This window comes from Babylonia areolata, chromosome 21, assembly GCF_041734735.1.
Source record: "Babylonia areolata isolate BAREFJ2019XMU chromosome 21, ASM4173473v1, whole genome shotgun sequence".
Classification (NCBI taxonomy): domain Eukaryota; kingdom Metazoa; phylum Mollusca; class Gastropoda; order Neogastropoda; family Buccinidae; genus Babylonia; species Babylonia areolata.
The window spans coordinates 41,724,756-41,745,294 of record NC_134896.1 but is presented as its reverse complement, the minus strand read 5'-3'; the positions used below and the strand labels follow the sequence as shown (position 1 = coordinate 41,745,294).

The 20,539-nt window shown below is 39.1% G+C and overlaps 1 protein-coding gene across 2 annotated transcripts in view; it reads left to right on the top strand.

Moving 5' to 3' along the window:
* The window catches only part of LOC143296106 (uncharacterized), a 33,123-nt gene extending 15,580 nt beyond the window's left edge, over positions 1-17,543 (top strand). For both annotated transcript variants that reach the window (XM_076607884.1, XM_076607883.1), the window contains exons 11-17: positions 920-1,128; positions 2,146-3,350; positions 4,050-4,210; positions 9,872-10,020; positions 10,822-11,006; positions 12,349-12,421; positions 14,319-17,543. In XM_076607884.1, coding sequence (XP_076463999.1) covers positions 920-1,128; positions 2,146-3,350; positions 4,050-4,210; positions 9,872-10,020; positions 10,822-11,006; positions 12,349-12,421; positions 14,319-14,483 — 2,147 coding nt within the window. In that variant the 3' untranslated portion in view covers positions 14,484-17,543. The remainder of the gene's footprint in view (positions 1-919; positions 1,129-2,145; positions 3,351-4,049; positions 4,211-9,871; positions 10,021-10,821; positions 11,007-12,348; positions 12,422-14,318) is intronic.
* Positions 17,544-20,539: the final 2,996 nt, after the last annotated feature.

The window sequence follows — 20,539 nt, the reverse complement described above, 5'->3', positions numbered from 1 at the left end:
TCTGTCTTCAGCTTGTTTACCATCCCCACCCCTTCCTTTTACTGCTTGTAACTGATCTGTACATGTCAGGTCATTCACAACACTTTGAATCAAAGATTAAAACAACTGGAGTAAAGCACCTACACTGGAATAATAATGATGATCATAACATTTTTGCTGGATAAGCTTTTGTGGATAGCTTTTTGCATTGGTCTGAAAGATTAACTGACAAGGGTGCAGAGATGGCTGAGAAATCAATGCTAGTTTTCTCTCTGTGTGTGTATGCATTTTTGTTGATTGGTATAAATGATTCATTGACAGTATTGTTTCAAACTGTGTGCTTATTCTCTTTTAAGGACTTGAGTCTAATTTCTGACAAATGACACCAAATACAATATCAAATGGGACATGTCAAAGCATAGAGCTAGCAAATTCTTCTCTGTTCAGATCCTTTGTCAAAGACACTTTCCTTATTCCAGTCAGCGTTTGCTGGAGTCCTGTCTAGAACACCCTTCATTTTTTTTGTCAGTTAAAGGTGCTGATTTCTTGATTTGATTTCTGTTTATAACACCCACCATGACAATTATTGTCAGCTAAAGATGCTGTTTTCCTGATTTCATTTCTGTTTATAACACCCACCGTGACACTTATTGTCAGCTAAAGGTGCTGTTTTCCTGATTTCATTTCTGTTTATAACACCCACCGTGACACTTATTGTCAGCTAAAGGTGCTGTTTTCCTGATTTCATTTCAGTTTATAACACCCACCGTGACACTTATTGTCAGCTAAAGGTGCTGTTTTCCTGATTTCATTTCTGTTTATAACACCCACCGTGACACTTATTGTCAGCTAAAGGTGCTGTTTTCCTGATTTCATTTCAGTTTATAACACCCGCCGTGACACTTATTGTCAGCTAAAAATGCCTCTTTCATGGTTTCAGTCTGGACCCCACGAGGTGTGGTGTCCCGTATGGTGGGTGCCAAGGATGTGCGTCGCACTAAGAGTGGTCGCTGCGTCATTCCACCACTGGCAAGGTGGGCTGGTCAGTACATGCAGCGGGACGATGATGGCAACGTCACCATTGGCTTCCAGTCCCTGGCTGCTGAGAAGTATTTTGCTGTAATGGCTCAGCACGAGTTGTGTGCTCCAGTGAGTGTCATTCTGCTGGGCTGGGAGACTTTTTTTTTTATTTGTTGGTGTTTGTGTGATGTTTTGTGTGTGTGTGTGTTGTTGTTTTTTTTTACCATGAATGCATAGTGGTTCCCTTCTTGTGAGTCAAAACTCCTCACCAGGTGTGTTTAGATTTATGGTGAAATGTTCTTCATTGCTTACTTTGAATGTTGATGAGACTAATTCAAAATATTCTCATATTCACACATGCATTAGTTGTATTTCATAAATATATTCATACTGATACTATATTGTCAGGATGCGTGAAAATGTAGCTTCTACAAAAAAATAGATAAGATAACTTCTGTATTATTTTTCCTTTCCCAGATCTTTTGAAAATTGCAAAATTAAGGATTGTATGTCAGAAAACAGGAAATGCATAGGCAAGGAAATAAACCACTTTCATGAAATGACATGTTTCTGACCTGTCGCCTGTTCATTGTAGCAGTGAATAAAACCACTGCCAATGCCTGATTTTGATTAGGTTTTGTCAGTTTCTTTGGTTTCCAGCAACAGGAAGACTTTACATTGTGTGAAATCTCCCAAATGTGTCCACATCACTGGCCTGTAATGCTGCACTGAATTTGCTGAGTGAGAGAGAGAGAGAGTGTGTGAGTGTATGTGTGTGAGTGAGTGAGTGTGTATGTATGTGTGTATATATGTGAGTGTGTGTGTATGTGTGTGTGTGTGTGTGACTGACCACTTGACCAGGGTCAGTGGACGGGGTCCAGAAACTTGAGGTGAACGGATGATGCAGTGCAAGTCATATACTTCCTTCATGTGCACGTGTTTTTAGTTCAACACATAGCAAGCTTCACAACTGAGGTACTATATGTTGCATGTTTGGTGAACATTCATTTAGAATAACTCACTTTATGTGTCGATGTTAATCTGAGTCAAGCCAAATGTAGGGTTCATTTTATGCCAGTTGTATCCTGTTAATTATCAGTTTCAGTTTTTTTTAGTTTTTTTTGTTTTCTTTTTCTTTTTTTGCAGCCACGGTTGAGAAATTCTCCAATGCCTACCAAGATGACAAAGATCCGAAAAAAGAACAGCAGTGTGAAAGATTCCCCCCGCCAGCAGAGCAGAGCCAGTCACAGTGCTGCAGGCATCGGAGGAAAGAAATCTGCAGGCACACTTTCTCACACCGCTGCAGCCAACAAAGCCTCCAGAAAAGAAGCAAATGATGATCAAAGTGTTCTTCCTTCTGGCCACAACACTGCAAATGAGACATCCCTGGAAGAGGAGATCATGTCCCTCATCCAGCAATCCAAAGCCAAACGCCTGCAAAAGTCAGTACAGAAGAGAAAAACATGCTACTCCAAGCAGGCAGATGACTCTCAGCAAACGACTAACAAAAGAGCACCACACTCATTAGAAAACACAGATAAGGACAAAGAATTCTGTACCCAAAAGGTTGTAGGGGAAACACGCTTAAAGCCTGTCTCAGTGTGTATCACAAAGTTGCCTGAAGAGATAAGACAAAATGTCTCAGAGAATTTAAGGCTCACAGGAAAGGATAAACAAAAGCGGAATGGACAACAGTCTCCCACAAACCCACCCGAGAAAGACACAAAGGGAAGAACAAGGGGAAAGACACAGTTAGCTGTTTCTGATGGTGACGAGGCAGAACCACACCATGGTACCAGTGCCGGGAACAAAGACCCTGGAAGGCGTGCTACCAGAGGCAGAAAGCCAAAGCAGTCTCAGCCAATCATGTCTGACCCTGATGACAGAGACAGTGATGAAGGCAGGGATGTCAGTGGGTCTGCCCTGACAAACAGCATCTCCTCCTCTGCTTCAGCCTCCATAACTCCAAGCAAAGATGCCCATCGGAAAAGAGGTCCCACACAGAGCGCCATCACAGACAGGGACACCTCAGACCCTGACTGCAAGACCAGGAGAAAAGGACTTCGAACAAGAGGAAAGAAATCATATCAGGAGGTGGATAATGGAGGCATAGACTGGGAGCCTTCTTCTGAGGGTTCAGGTGCTGAGGACAGTGAGGAGAAAGAGGGTCATAGAAAGAGAAGGGCTGGGAACAGGTCAACGCGTCAGCGCCTGCAGGCCCGCAACACAAAGGGAGGCTGGAAGAAAGCGCCATCAAAGACGGGAAAGGCAGATTCCTTGCAGAAAGAAAACCTGTCAGAGTCGGACGGCACACGTCCTTGGAGCAAAAAGGAGATTCAGAATCTTCACAGGTATTGACCATGCTTCTTTAAAAAAAAATTTTTTTATGTTGACTTGGATTTTATTCACTTTTCAGGAGTACGGAATGCTTGGGTAATGCATTTATGTGACTTAATTACATCCCTTTTTGTCACAGTCATTTGCACAGAGCATACCTTGTAAATTATATCCATTGCAGCATGCAAATTTGTCATGAACAAGCTTTTGGCAAACTGATAGAAAAATTCCAGAATTTGTGATGCTTATGGGGTTTTTCAGAGGAGTAGAGGGGAAAGGTAATCTCAGTGAAATGACTGTACCACACAGAGAGGAACATGAATTTTTTTTTTAAATCTCTTTCTCTCTCTCTTTCTCTCTCTCTCTCTCTCTCTCTCTCTCTCTCTCTCTATATATATATATATATATATATGTGTGTGTGTGTGTGTGTATATATATATATATAATGACCAAAACCAAACAAAAGTTATACACACATATATATAAGGTGTTTTGAAACAGTACAGCAGTTGAGAATAATCCATAGAAGAAAGAGTTGGATGACTGGGAGACAAAAGTACATCCATGCATTGTCTGTACATTTTCCAGCACTGGATCAGACGTGTTAAAAAAACATAACTTCATTACCAGTAAGTTTACTGTATATTGACATACTCTACACACACTTGCTTTTTATCAATAAAACTCCACACATTTGTGCACACATGTTTCAGGGGCATTGAGAGCATCAGCAGTGACCACCCGGAGTACTGGGAGGCGGTCAGTCAGTATGTGGGGAGCCGGTCATCCAAGGAATGTGCTGCTTTCCACCTGAAGGACGACATGGGGGACAAGAGACCCAATGGCAAGGCTAAAGAAAAGAAGACCAAGCAGAGTAGGTTTGATGGAGGAAAGCAGATTGGGGGGGGGGGAGGGGGGTGTCTTTTTTTTTCCCCTCACTTTTGGCACCTACTTTATGTGTGAAAAAACTCCCCATCAGTCGCATTTCGGTCCATATCAAAACATGATTGTGGACTTGTTCACTTCAGACGAAACTCCCATCAGTTGCATGACTCGGTTCATTTCAAAATTACATTGTGGACTTGTTCACTTCAGACTAAACTCCCATCAGTTGCATGACTCGGTTCATATCAAAATTACATTGTGGACTTGTTCACTTCAGACGAAACTCCCATCAGTTGCATGACTCGGTTCATATCAAAATTACATTGTGGACTTGTTCACTTCAGACGAAACTCCCATCAGTTGCATGACTCGGTTCATATCAAAACATGATTGTGGACTTGTTCACTTCAGACGAAACTCCCATCAGTTGCATGACTCGGTTCATTTCAAAATTACATTGTGGACTTGTTCACTTCAGACTGAACTCCCATCAGTTGCATGACTCGGTTCATATCAAAACAACATTGTGGACTTGTTCACTTCAGACTAAACTCCCATCAGTTGCATGACTCGGTTCATATCAAAATTACATTGTGGACTTGTTCACTTCAGACTAAACTCCCATCAGTTGCATGACTCGGTTCATATCAAAATTACATTGTGGACTTGTTCACTTCAGACGAAACTCCCATCAGTTGCATGACTCGGTTCATATCAAAATTACATTGTGGACTTGTTCACTTCAGACGAAACTCCCATCAGTTGCATGACTCGGTTCATATCAAAATTACATTGTGGACTTGTTCACTTCAGACGAAACTCCCATCAGTTGCATGGCTCGGTTCATATCAAAATTACATTGTGGACTTGTTCACTTCAGACGAAACTCCCATCATTTGCATGACTCGGTTCATATCAAAATTACATTGTGGACTTGTTCACTTCAGACGAAACTCCCATCAGTTGCATGGCTCGGTTCATATCAAAACAACATTGTGGACTTGTTCACTTCAGACTAAACTCCCATCAGTTGCATGACTCGGTTCATTTCAAAACAACATTGTGGACTTGTTCACTTCAGACTAAACTCCCCGTCAGTTGCATGACTCGGTTCATTTCAAAACAACATTGTGGACTTGTTCATTACAGACTGGGTCAGTTGAGGAATGGTAGTCAGTTTCTTGTTGCATGGGTAAGTTGGCTGCAGCTGTCAAGCTTTGTTAAAATGTGAAAAACGTGTCCTTCAACTTGACCCATAGATGTCAACTTAAGTTGTCTATGGTGGTCAACTGTCTGTATGATGCTTGTGAGGAGGAAAGAGTCAAGAATGAGCAGTTCATTAATTTTTCAGTGCTTCAATAAAAGAAGGTCTGACATAAATATGTAATGATATCACACACACACATCACAACACAGCAACGTACATAAACTTACACCGACCAGAACATGCAGATGCACATCACACACACAATACACCATGCAACAACCATGCCCTATACACACCAGTCAAAACTCTTCATATATGATCTGTATAGTAAACAGAAGACCTCCCATTTTTTTTTAGTTGGCTGGATGCCAGTGTCATACATTCTGAGGAAAATGATTATTTGTCAGGGGGGCACAGGGGAGGTTACCTACTTCCGGGAGGTTATCGGCCGCAGCTACGTTCGTTTTCTCTGCATAGACAGATAGTAGTTTGCACAGGACAGGAATGTCAGACCCCTGCCGGAGTCTGCACTAGTGGGTCATGGTAAGTATGTTATTTAAACGTAACTGCAGGAAGAAATTTTCCTTTTCTGCATGTCTGATCCTGCAGTTTTGATAGTAGCATTACCAAAATGACTGAAACTCAAAAACTATTGCATCTACATAAACATTTAAGATATTTTCAGGTTCAAGAAAGACTAGACTTACAAGACAGCAAATGCTAATGATAAATCTTGATAAATGACAGCTTTTGATATGATTGTATGGAAAAAAAAAAAGTTTTATTCAAGACAATCGGGGATAATGTGCTCCATTAAAGCTAAAAATGATTCTCCTTTTACATATTTTTCAGGATTTGTGTGTGTGTGTGTTTCAGAATCAATATGTATGCATCACTTTATGTAATTGCATGTTTTCTTGTTCAAGTATCATTATTAACTATTAATCAGCACAGCTGATCATACCAGTTTCAAAGTACAGACATCCAGCTGAACTAATGCATGCTCCATATCAGTGCTGAAGTATGAAAAGGTTGAAAGGAAACAATAGTCTTACAATACAGCATCAAATGTATCCCTGGTTGTGTTATTTTGATTAGGTTTTCTTCTCTCTCTCTCTATATATATATTTTTTTTTTTTTTTTTTTTTGACTCACTTGTGTAAACAAAGTAAACAAAGTGAGTCTATGTTTTAACCCGGTGTTCAGTTGTCTGTGTGTGTGTGTGTGTGTGTCCGTGGTAAACTTTAACATTGACATTTTCTCAGCAAATACTTTGTCAGTCGACACCAAATTAGGCATAAAAATAGGAAAAATTCACTTCTTTCCAGTCATCTTGTTTAAAACAATATTGCACCTCTGGGAAGGGCACAAAAAAAATTAAAAAAGAAGCCAAATTATATGCAAACTGCATTTACTGTTATATTTATATATTTTTTTTATTCTCTAAACTTGGCACTTTGATCTGATATTCTGACACAACAACAAGAGCAGTCATTATTATCATTTTTTGTTCAAACAGGAACTTCTTTTGCTAAGCAAACGTTTTGGTGCAGATAGTAAAAAAGGGAAATTAATCTGTAATTAATGCTAGGAGACTTAATTTGTTTTAAACTGATCTTTCTTATCTTAAACATTACATTTTGAAATTATACTCAATACATAAAAAGCTTGTGTGTTTTACTTTCACTGTGTTCATTCACCCAAGTGGTCTTTTTCAGAAAATACTAAAACAATATGACGAGTGGACTTTATAGATCTATTGGCTGAGCCCTGAAGGTCATGGGCAAAAATCAGTTGCGTACACATATTTATACACATTCAAAGCGCGTGCTCATATTCTTCGCGAACATGAACAACGCCATTTTGTTTCAAGTTGTTGACCTGCCCGTTCAATCCTATATTCAATGGACAATACACGTTAACATGTGATGGAAAGTTGGAGAAGGAGACCGTTAAATATTTATTCAGAGAAAGATTTGTAAACGCCTCATCACTTACTGGATTATGCCCCAAACTGCTATAAAAGTATCCACAGAATCAGTCGGAATTTATAGTTAAAAATTGTAAACCATACCCTTGAATTGATGAAACGAAAAAATTTCCAGTCTTGACATTTCTCAAAATGAAGTTCTTTTCACTTCATACGACGTTTAGAAGTACTTGTATTTGGCTCTACATGTTATTTGTTTAACAGAATACTAAATTTTCATATCAACTTTAAAACTATAAAACTAGAATGAACATAAAAGAGAAATTGAATTGACTGTGCCGTACTACATTCCCGGCGGGTGTAACTAAACTTGTACATCTATCTAGATCTAGTGAAAACGGCTAAATGTTGCAGTGTGATTGTGGTGATAGCCACGTCTCCTTTACCGCGGACTTAAAAAGAATTTTTTTTATTGCCCTTAAAGATTTTTTGAATGGTCAAGATACACCAGAATAATATGATTTAAACAGCATTCTCACTGTGAATACCGCAGTTGATTTATCGCCCATTGAAAAAGTATGTTCAAATATTAAATTTTAGAACGTCAGTTAAGGAGCCACTATAGTGTAATGAGTAAGACAGTTTCTTCTCACCCGAAATGGGTTCGAATCTGGTTTGGACTTCTTTTTTTTTAACCTGAAGCTTTATAATAACAAATACAGAACACATTTTAACGATTAGATTTTTTTTTTTTTTTATTTAGTGTATCACAAGTGAGTCTTGAATGCCTTGCCTCTCTTGTTTTTTTTTGTTTTGTTTTGTTTTGTTTTTTGTTTTTTTTGTTTGTTTTTTGCTTTGTTTATGTGTGTGTATGTGTGTGAAATAAAACAAGTAAGAAAATAGAGTAAGTATGTTGTGCGATTACAAAGTTGAAGAAGACTAACTGAACTTCTCACTGAAAAATTCGTTTGCTATTTTGACGGAGTTCTTGGCTGCCTTTCGTTGTCAGAAAGAAAATTGTTTCACAACAGAAAACAGTGATATTAACTGAAATTATGAAACCTGTCATTAAAATACTTACTAAAATAAGTAATGTAAAGTTGGTTTCCATTTTAAAAAAATTTCCCCCAGTATTTGAATCAAAACCTCAACTACTTTGAGTTATGCAGCAAGACTTCCATGAAGCCGGGCATTGAAACCTCAGATCTAAAATAGATCTAGTTGATCAGTGGTATAAAAGATATGAGGTCTCCATTTTTTCGTTAAACGGATGCTGCTCCTTAAAAGCTTTCGGGTCATTTTATAAAGCATTTTAAAGGTGAAAGAATGAATTTTTCAGTGGTGGGTTTGACTAGAAGATTTATTTTGTCTGGAAGTGCAGTAGAGTGTCAAGAAAAATAGGTAAATTTTGAGCCACCTTTTTTATAAATCGAGTAAAATATATCAACTGGAAACTTAGCCCACATAAAGTAGAGAACGTGATCTTTTATTTGATAGGTCTCTTAAGTGGAGTGGTTGTAAGGAGCAATGTCCGTAACCTATTTTTGTCACCAACCCTCTCAGACCAAAAGCAGACAGCAAACTTGTTTACCACGCTGCGTTTTGAAGAGCGAAGGATACTCCGCTTCGGGCGATCAGTTTCACTCACACTGTCTTGCACACAAAAAAACACTTACAGGAACGAACAAAGGCTGGTTTTATTTTCTGGTATATCTTTCAGCTCGATATATGCAGTATTGCGCTTGCTTGGGCGAAGTGAAAAATTATAAAAATACGATCCGTCAACCATAGTTACACAGCATTACACAGCGGCTGGACCAGCCTGGTACAGGTATTATCAATTTCTCCAGAAAATATGGTGTAAATTACCTGACTAATGTTTGTAATGAACAAGTTGAAAATGTGACAAAAAACAAAACACTGATTTCAAAACAACAGCATGTCACTGAAAAGTTATGAAATTGGAAACAAATTATGTGTTTTGTATTCTTTAGTCACTTACCTTTCAGAAAATAATGTACTTTTATGGGTCTTTCTCCAGTAACAAAGAGCACAGAATTTTTTGAAAATATATATACCTGTTTTTTGTGGAAAAAAAACCCCTGGCAAATAGATTTCTCTTAAATCTTATTTCCCTGGCAGCGAAAGGGTCAATACTTCCAAAACATAAAATTAAGACAGTTGGGGAATATGGTTTTAGTTTCACTGCCCCAGAAATTTGGTACTTGCTGCCATCTCTGTAACACTCCAATTTTGAGTAAATTCAAAATCAGTCTCAGGACATACTTATTTTGTTGGCTGTGTGACAGGCTATGTGTCTGAAGATGGCTGGTTATGGTGTGTGGTTTTACTTTCAGTGCATGCATTGATGATGATGATGATGATTTGGATACTCATATGATTTGTGTGAGTGGAGTGTGTCAAGGGCGATGAGTTGCTTTGCACAAGATTTAGCGCTGTCTATGAAAATGATTCACTCTTACTTTTACTGTTTGTGTGACTGCTGTCATCAGCTGACAAGACTCCTGTGCTGCATGCGAAGCGTGGCACTCTGAAAAGACGGCAGGAGAAGAGGGCTGTTTGGGAACATGTCAGCAACGGCAACAACAGTCCTGACGACTTGTTTGGGGCCACTCCATTCAGGACGAAGAAGAGGGCCAAGGTGTGTGTGTGTGTGTGTTTGTTGTCTTTGTAGTGACTCGATAACTGTTCCACTCATTTCAGTATTTGTGCTTTTGATAGAGTATTTGATTATGTTCACACATCATTTGTAAACATTTATAAGCACAGGCACACGTGTTCATACGCAGACACACACACACACACACACACTTTTCTTTTTGTTTGCCCCAGATATGCAACACTTCGTAATATATTCCACTTTATTATCACCGTTTTCCATCATCTTTTAAAGTTCAGTTGCTATGTAGAAACCTAAATGGGAAGTTAGCCTTCAAGGTTGCTATGTACATGTATGCTATGTACTTAATGTTTGATGTCTGTATGCTCACCTTGTGCTGCTTATCCCATGTAGAATTTCACTTCTCCTGTCCATATGGGCCAGATGGCCTGAAAAGACTGCATTAAAATTATTGTTATTGTTGTTATTGTTATTGTTACACACACACACTCTCTCTCTCTCTCTCTCTACACCTGGATGCACAAGCATACACACAGTGATTGACATACACATAACCATAAATGCAATTATTGGTAAGTTATAGAGTGAAAAGGAAATGCTGCAACAGATACCATAATGTAAACAACACATGTATAACTCCATTTCAAGCTTTTAGTTCTGCGTATCCTTGATTGTGAACACAAGACAGCCTTGTTTCAGACTCTCAAGTTTATCCCTGTGTGTCATTTCATTTTAAACTCTGCACACACAACCGTTTATCTTTGCTGCACCGCAATTCACCACAGTCGCTATCACCCCTTGTTCTCTGCATGCTGTGGGCAGGTTGCTGCCATCGACTTCAGCAAAACGGATGAAGATGTGTTTGGTCGCAACCCCAACTTCTTCACACCCAGGAACGACGGGGTGCTGATGGGGCGTGCTGTCAGCCACACCCCCGCCTCCAGCCGCAAGACACCCACTGTCGCCATCACCAACAGTCCCTGGCACAGCAAGGACAGCGCCCAAAAGTAAGACTTCTGTCTCTTCCTGTTGACTGTCACCCGATTCATGGATGTGTTTGCTCAAGTTTCCTGACCAATGCTGCAAGTGTCCATACTTCTGGAGCTTTTTGGTACTTCAGGTTATGTATTGTATTGTGTTGTATTGTATTGTATTGTATTACTCTTTTTGTCACAATAAAATTCTTTGTGTGAAATTCCCCAGAGAGAGCACATGAAAGCTCCACCATTTTTTTCTTTTCTTTTTTTTCTGTCTGCAAGTATATGTGTTTCCCTATCAAAGTTGGTTTTTCAAGGTTCGTAGGGTCCTTTCAAGTCCTTTTAAGTCCTTAGGAATTGGATTTTGGTCAAAAGGCCTTTTAAGTGCTTTGATTCAGCAAGTTGGTCCTTTTAACTCATCAGGAGGTCCTTTTAATTTTTGAAAGGTACTGTTAAGTCCTGTTTTATGAAGAGAAAGAGACTTGAGAACGAAACTGAAACACCTTCAACACCAAAACCGCAAGTTGCAAAGCGCGTTGAAAGATGCCGACGCGATCGTCTGAAACTCAGTACTTACTGTAGGAGGATACAGCCTATAGGCCTAGGCCCTAACAGTAGTGCGCTTTCTGCTCGGTGGCAGACGCGAAGCGTGGTACAGTGGCTGTGAGTCACGCCTGCTGCTGCTGCTTTGCTTAGGCCTAGCCTACAGTGACGTGAATTGCAAAGACTAAATACGACAGTCAAATGGGATTAGCTGTTCTTCCGTTTATGAGAGGTAAGTGTCTGCTGTTCTGCATGTATAGAATTTTACCAGGGACAACCCTTTTGTTGTTGTGGGTAGTTGTTTTTTTTATGTGCACTAAATGCATGCTGCACACAGGACTACGGTTTATCATCTCATCTGAACGACTAGCATACAAACCACCACTGAAGGTATAGTGGAAGAGGAAAAAATACAGGCAAATGTTGGATACATAATGAAAGGAAACGAAGAGTGTTGCCATATCACAAAGTCCCACACCAGAAAAGACCTTCAGAGCGGCAGCAGCATCTTTAATCATCTTTTTTTTTCTTTCTTTTTTTTTGTTGTAATGTTGAAATTGTCATACACTGTGTGCTGTCATAGTGACTTTAGTTTCAGTTTCACATCAACTTCCATGCCTGTCATCAGTGGTGGTGGCAGATTCATGGGCACTGTTATTGGATGATCATTAACAGTATCACCTAACTTCATCGTTTCAAAGTGTGTTCAAAACATTTGCTGTGATGCTCAGGGTCGGAGGAAAACCAGTGCAGGTAAACAGTCCTGCTGTTGTTAAAAAATGACTTTACAAAGACACATATGTATTTTGATGTGTCTGTTCTGTTCCAGAAGAGACATAGATCAGTACATCTTCAGGCACCAGAAAAACAAGAGACAGCACACCAGATCCTTCAACAAAAAGGTAAATTTTGAAGGGAAAGTAAAAACCTAGATTTATTAATTAGTTTTGTGTGATGTTAGAGGAGTTACCAAGATTTGACTCGTCCTAAGTGATGTATGAAGATCAGATGTCTTTTGTGCTACAGCTTATACAAAAAGTTATCAAGATTTATCCTGTGATATGTGAAAATCCAGCACAGTTTTGCCTACAATAGTGTGCATTGTTTTCTTAAAAAAAAGATTTTTTTAAACTCTCTTGATCAAAAGGCATTTTTTTATGGCAACATATTTTCACAGTGCACACATCAGTGCAGAAGCATGTAAGATACATTTGAAAAGCAGAAATATAGTATGAAAATAACTCATTTGGTGTCATATACTGTACCATGTCAAACTGATGCAAACTAGGCCTATTGGTTTGCTCTGCTTGGCCAAATTTCGCGCGGCTAACAGTGAAAAGACGGGCCCACCCGCTCTCAGCCAATCAAACGCCTTCATTTCATTTTAACTCACTCGGGATGGATAATTTTCTCCCTTGCTTTTCCCTACAGATGACCCATTTGTTAGGGTTAGGAAAAAAATCTTAAAAAATAAAAAACATAAAGTAACTGAATGAAACTTGATGTACTTGACCCACTGACCCCTCTTCTCTCGTTACGTGTACACCCACCTTCCTCCCTCTTCACTGCCCTCCGAGTCTTTAGTCACTGTCAGTACCTTCTTGCTGGTAGCTTTCTTCAATACAGATACTTTATTCAACATCTTCATCATCCTCATCAGTGTCCAAATGTTCAGTTTAAAGCGTTTCAATCACTTCAGCAGCAGTAAAAAGGCGCTGTCGTGATCTAGTTTGCTCCAAAACATGTCTACTTGTATCGCCTGCCATGTCATTTTCGATACGTATGCAGATTAGCTTGTCATGTGGGGTGCTGAAGTAAGTAGCTTGCCGGCGAGTGTGTTTTTATAGAATCTCACTATGAAACTTTCCATTAGATTCTTGACACATTCGCAATGCCGTGTGTAGCTGCGATTGTTAGGCTACCTCGTGAGGAAAACGTGGAAAATGTTTTGATTGTCAAAACTGCTATCACATTCCATCGTCCTGAACCACACCTTACGTCAGGAACGCAATAGGATTCCATCATCCAGAGAGAGTTAAGCAGAAGAAAAACAAAATCTGTTATTGTACAACGAGCTGATATTGTGGATGTTTTTGTTTTTTGAAAGCTGCCAATCACAGCAAAATGTCTGCATTAGTTTGAGTTTCAAATTCATTGGAAGATTTCATTAATACAGTTAGAAAAGATTACTTTTTCTCTAAAGGAGAAAAAGTAACTGTTAGATGCCTGGTGCATGATTTTCTCCAAACTTTCAAGAATGAAATACTTATAAAAAACAAAAAGACACTTTCATAATTTTACAAAGTCAGTTGGATAAATGTGTACAAAATATAAATCTAATATTCTGCTGCTTGTGCTGACATCAAGTGGGGTGACATTGGAGGTGTATGAGGGTTGGTTCAAGATGAACAGACTTGCCATTATTCATCACTATTGGGCATATTGTATAAATCAATTTTCCTAAATGCAGTGGCAGATGATAACGGCCCAACAGACAGTTTTGACTTGCACACCTTTAGTTCACTATCACTTTTAATTAAAAGTTTCCTGCATTATAACATGCATGTATGCACATATCTACACAGAATTTCATATGCATGCTTACACACACGCACGCACGCACACATACACACACACACAAACGCGCGCGCGCGCGCACACACACACACACACACAGTCTCCCTGTCTCTCTCCCTCTCCCTCTCTCTCTCTATCTCCCCATTTGAAGGTCTAACAAAGAGAAAAACGCTGGGTGTAGTTGCCATCACCATGTTTGTGTGGTGCATGTCTGTGGCACAGAAGACGGAGCAGAGTGAGGAGAAGGAGGCTGGAGCATCAGGCGCAAGGTCTGTCCGTCTCTTCAACCAGCCCTCTGTCCCTGAGGGCCTCTTCGACATCGTAGAGGAACGGTCTGGCAATGAGGAAGAGAATTCTGACTTTTACTACTCTGAAGAAGAAAACTGACGTGTCGGAAATGTGCATCTGCTGAGAGGAGTTTTAAGCATTTTGTTGCAGTGAATGTATGGCTTCTGTATGAGATTGAGAGAGAAATTGTGTGTATATGAGAGAGAGAGAGAGAGACAGAAAGTGTGCATGCGAAAGAAAGAGGTGTGTGGTTCAAACAAATATGCCATTGGGCGTGATTTTATTTTTGATGAAAAGAAATCTGTCGGCAAGCTTTGTTTTATCCTGTTGAAAGATCACCAAAAGGACAAAATGTATAATATTTATTTAATGAAATGTCATGTTGGTGCGGTAAACTAATAAAACCAGCGGTGATCTCTTTGCTGTTTGTGTAGGCCTGAACTTGTTGAGGAGGGTGTATATCTATTCAAGTGACAGTGAAAGGGCTGGGTGTTCGTAATGATTGTTTTGTCATGTGAAGGAATTGATGGCGTTTAGGTATAAGCGCTTGTTGTAAGTTAGAAAACAGCTCACTACAGCAAAGAATGAAAGAAAACACCACCACTGTCTTGTCAGAAAAAGCAGAGAAATATTCTGAAGACTATCCTCACTAGCACTGTAATGTTGTTCACAAGTTAAACTGGAGATGTTTTTTGTTGTTGTTTTTTTTTTGTTTCTTTGTTGTTGTTTTTCCAGGATCAAGATCTTCGAGGCACAACCCAGTCCCTTCATTCTCTTCACTGCTTTTTGTTGTTGTTTTTGGTTTTTGGTTTTTTTATCTTGTCAGATCAACTTTAAGCGCTTAGCGTGATTTTTACTGCATCATGATGAAATGTTCACTGGTTTCCCCGTTTAATGTATTTTAGAATTGCTGTGTTTGCATCAGACATTCTACAGACTGAAAAGGTGCATTGAAGCATGCAATCTGAAGTGTGTACAGGGTAATGATATAACACATTTGTTTGTCCTGAAAGTTCTTGTGCAAGTCACAGGTGTATGTGTTCTTTCTGAAGACTGTGAACAGCAGGCGGTTACTTTCACAATGTACAGGATTTCTCATTTTATATCTTCTCAAGGTACGCTCATGCACAGATAGTCTGCAGCTCACACATGGTATCATTGGATAAATATACTTTTGTATATCTGGCCTTTTCACCCCTCTGGACACCTTTTTCAGGCGAGGTTAGAATGTTGAAATCTCTTCTGATCTTATATTAGAGGTCAGTTTTTCTCTGTCGATCTGTCAGATGCTAATGGCTTGGTTTTCTTCATCTTTTCACCACTGCTCTTACTTGGCTGTTGAGTGTTGTGAGGTGTGCATTGTGTAAAGAAAGGGCAGACTATTCATACTATTACAGAATCCATAGCGCTGTTTTGTGACTAGAAGAGCCAAAATGCACTTTCCATCTTCTTTGAAAAAAAAGAAGTGGGGGGGGTGTAATTTTTAAAGTCCTGTAGTTCATTCCTTGCTTCAGGGATGCACAGAGAAAAGAATCATCACGTAACGTTCAACCTTTTTCTTAAAAAAAAAAAAAAAAAAATAGTCCACAGCAAGATATTTTTTAAAGGCTTTTCTTTCTGGCAGATTGAAAAAAAAAATGAACCTTTAAAGGGATGTTCTTTAGCATGTAATGTATTGATTAAACTAGTGTGCCTTACCATTTTTACTGATCTTGCATCTCGGCTATACTCCGGTCAGGTGCCTTTGGTATTTGCTATACCCCTGTTAAGTTGTTTTGTTTGTCTGTTTCTGTCTCCATATGGAATGGATGACTTATCTGTTGCTGGCTTCTTTCATTTGTTATTTGTCTCCAGTGTCATTGTCACTGTCATCCAAAGTGATTTTCAGTCTCTGGAAAGGACAGTTGTGTTCATGACAGCTTTAAGTCCTTGGCAACGTCATTGGGTTGCCTCAGTGACATGGCTATTTTTGGAAAAAATTGCAATTTTGTTTTGTTGTTTTTGTGCCGAGTACAGCTTTACCACATAAGCAAACTCTGTACTCTTAAGTTCATAGGTGTGGACAAAAAATTGTCCACTTCATCCATGAGATGAGGTGAAGGTCTCAAAATTAGACATATCACAATGTCTGTGGTCAGCATTGCTGATTTTGATTGGGACAAGGTAGTTGTTCGTGTTTTAAATGGCTTACTCAGGAACAACTATTTTTTGCAGTTACCAGCTTAAATTCTGTTCCATTTCTTCTCAACAGTGTGCACATTATGTGAGTGACAACCACTATATTTTAATCATCCTGACACCAGTTCTACCATGCATGTTCTGTAGCACACCCTCTCTGCTTATGGCACAGCAGTTAGTTGTGATTCTCTGTGGGTATTATAATCATGTATATATGTATGTCTGTTTCCCTTTGTTTGCTCTTCTCTCCCCTCTCTCTCTCTCTCTCTCTGTCTGTCTCTTTCTACAAATATTCGTCCTGTTGTTCAGTCTTTTCTCCCCCTGTATTTTAGTGTATCAAACACAAGGCAGCTTTCCATTTTCATTGTGTTTTTGTGTGTGTGTGTGTGTGCATGTGTGTGTGTGATACAAGTTTGCTTTTAAGGTTCTTTCATTTTGTTCTTTTGCAACAGCCTTACGTACTTTGATCATGTTTTGGATAGTGTGTTTAGTTGAGGGATATTTGACTCTGGCCTTTAATCTGCATGTGAAATGGGATATCAGTATTACTGGTAACAGGTTTTGTGGGTGGGTCTTTACTGCTCTGGGTTGGTGGTGTTCCTTTAACTTTTTTCACAAAGTTTGGGTCAGAGTTTCCAATAAAGTATCATGTTTCTTAAATTTTGTAAAAGAAGTTTTTGGGTTTTTTTTCTCTCTCTCTCTCACTCTCTCTTTTTTGATGAAAGCAACATGAAAGAGAAAGAGAGATATAGAAAGAGAAAATGTTGAAATTGTTAAAATTAATGAACAAAAGTCTTTTCTCTTTTTCCCCCTCAAAGTATCTAAAGAAAGCAGTTTCAGAATTAAGCTGTTGTTCTTTCTTCTCTTTTTAACATAAAGAATTCAGTTTTTCAAACTTTGAACATGAGAAGTCGGGGTGGGTTTTTTTGTTGTTGTTGTTGTTGTTTTTTGTTGTTGTTGTTTTGTTTTTTTCATTTTTCTTTGATAATTTTTTTCTTCTTTAAAAAAAAAATATGGGGGGGGGGGGGAGAGAAGAAAAAAAGTCCTGAGCTGGCAACAAAGGAAATTATTCATGTGACTCCACTGCCACAGTGTACTATATTGTTCATAGATGGTGTGATTGTATATTTAAAAAAAAAAAAAAAAAAAATCCAGTTGTATTCAATATTCTATTCAGCTATCAGGTGTGCTGCTGGCATATAAAACTTAAAATAAAAACACCACCACCATGTTATGTCTGTTTTGTAACCGTGGCTTTGATAATTGCTCATGGTCACAGTCAAGTCTGACAGTGTGTGCATGTATTTTGATTCACATACCAGCAGGGCATATGTCACTCAAAAGATTGCACTGGATTGCACCCAAACATTCACATACTGAAATGATTTCTGTATATGTTACTTCAGTCTTGGTGTGATTATATGTGTGTGTGTTTGTGTGTGTGTGTATCTATATATATATATTTTTTTTTTCTTCATTGCCAATAGACCTGCCTAGAAACAAATACAGACGTAATTCATCATGTTCAGTTCCAGCAAGCTGCATTATGGAGAAGTCAGTTAATTACTGTTCAGTGACATTTACTAATTGTTAACACGAAAGATACCTCCTTGTCACACACACACACACATACACATAAGCACACACACACACACACACACATGTATGAGAGGAAGGAGAGAGAACAAAAACAAAGGGGAATAAAAAGGAAAGAAAAATTGTTTGTCCACCTCAGATCCTGACTTTCATTCTGGTACTGTGCAATGTTTGCAATGTCAGCCATTGACTACTAACAAACTGAAGTAAATTGAGCAGTTATAACCTATAGTGTGTAAGATGATAACGTCCAGTCACGTGACAAAAATGTGCAGAGAAAATAAAAAGGGAAGGGGAAAAAAAAGTGCCCCTTAGATCCTGACTTACATTCCTGGTGCTGTGCAGTGTTTGCAATGTCAGCCATTGACCACAAACAAACTGAAGTAACTTGAACAGTTTTTACTCACAATCCATATGCATACAATGGCGCTGGCCAGTCACATGGCAAAAATGTGCATCACTTTAAATCTGAACAATAATTTTAAATTGGTACTCAATGGATGAATTAGGAATGACAGGGATGTTCACACAATGAAAGGATCAAATACTTACTGTTGTGAACATTTGTTTAAATAGACTGGACTTTGTGAAAATGAGGGAAAGTCATTCGATCCTAAACGTCTGGATATACTGCATTCACAAACAAATATGCAATGCCATACTGTTTAGGATATGAAAAAAATGTTTGCATCAGTCTGAAAAAATTCTAATATGTAAAAACTTGTTTCCTCACGATTGTCTTCCAATCATAGTTACTGACCAACATCGCTGTCATCATCTGTTTCCTTCTCACCTTCACATTCTCTTGCCCCTTTGATCCCTCCATTCCTCCATCATTATCATCAGGGTTCCTCTCCATAGATCTCAGCATCGATAGATCTCTGTGTTGATTGATCACATCAGCAGATCCATACATCGACTGATACATCAAAAGTTAAGAACCACCTTTTTTTTTTCGTGTGCAAGTTATTCAGATGCACAGAAGATAAGCGAGAGATGCCTGCTCTTGAAAAAAAAGCTGAACAGAGGTAATTCACACACTTGCTCTTGCCTTCTCTCTCTTTCTCCGCTGAGAGAGTGCCAGCATGCTCAAACGAGCGCACTTGCATGCACGCACACACACACGCTGATAAAATTTAGGACAATTGTACTGAAACAGGAAAACACTCTAAAACAGATGCATGGAGTTAATCAGAACCATTGGGGAATTAGATGGACAATCATAAAAAGTTGTGGGAGGAGCCTGGTCTTTGTCCATTGACAGAAAGATGGAGAAGGCATAATCTATTTCACTTTTACAAATTGATTCATCATTTGTGTCCATATCATTTATGTCATCTAGTTCTGGCCACAGTTCTTGTATCCACATGAAATCTGTATCCAAGACGCAGACTTTAAAAAGTTATGGCAGAGATTACAGTTATGTAAAACAGAACAATAAAAAACTTGTTCATGCTTAGCACCACAGGATTTTGGAACAATCTCCCAGAACAAATAAAGTGAAGTCATTCATTTATTTCAACCCAAGATAGTTGAACTGATATTGGCTATATACCTACTACTACACTGGAAACAGGAGTGATCAGGCTTTGTCTTGGAATGAGCAGCCTTCTCCAGATTTGTATTACAACCACCATCAAACATGCAGCCCATGTTGTGCAAACAGAGAAACATCCTTGGCATAATTACAACTCATTAGCTGTTTCATGATGCCTGGTTGTCCCTATCTGGGTGCGGGCACAATAGCCGAATGGTTAAAGCATTGGACTTTCAATCAGAGGGTCCTGGGTTTGTACCTTGGTGACGGCGCCTGGTGGGTAAAGGGTGGAGAGTTTTCCGATCTCCCTGGTCAACATATGTGCAGACCTGCTAGTGCCTGAATCCCCTTCGAGTGTATATGCATGCAGAAGACCAGTTACGCACATTAAAGATCCTGTAATCCATATCAGCGTTCCATGGGTTATGGAAACGAACATACCCAGCATGCACACCCTCGAAAACAGAGAATGGCTGCCTGTATGGTGGGGTAAATAAGCAAAACGGTCATACACATAAAATGTTACATGTCTGTCTGAGTGCGTATGTGCCTGAAATCTGATTGAATGACACAGGAAACTGATTATGAGCGTCCAATGGCAGCCGTCAGTTGGCTCTACCCATGTAGGCAGCCTGTTGTGCAAATAACCCGGTATTTGTAAAGCACTTCGAACTTGTTCACCAACTGAGGATAGGTGCTATATAAGTATCCATATCAATCAATCAATCAGCTGCATTGTGCTTCAGTAACAAGAGCTTTTGCACTTGATGATGATGATGATACGGATACTTATACAGCGCTTATCTTTGGTTATGGGCCAGTTTCTATGAGCTTTACAAACACG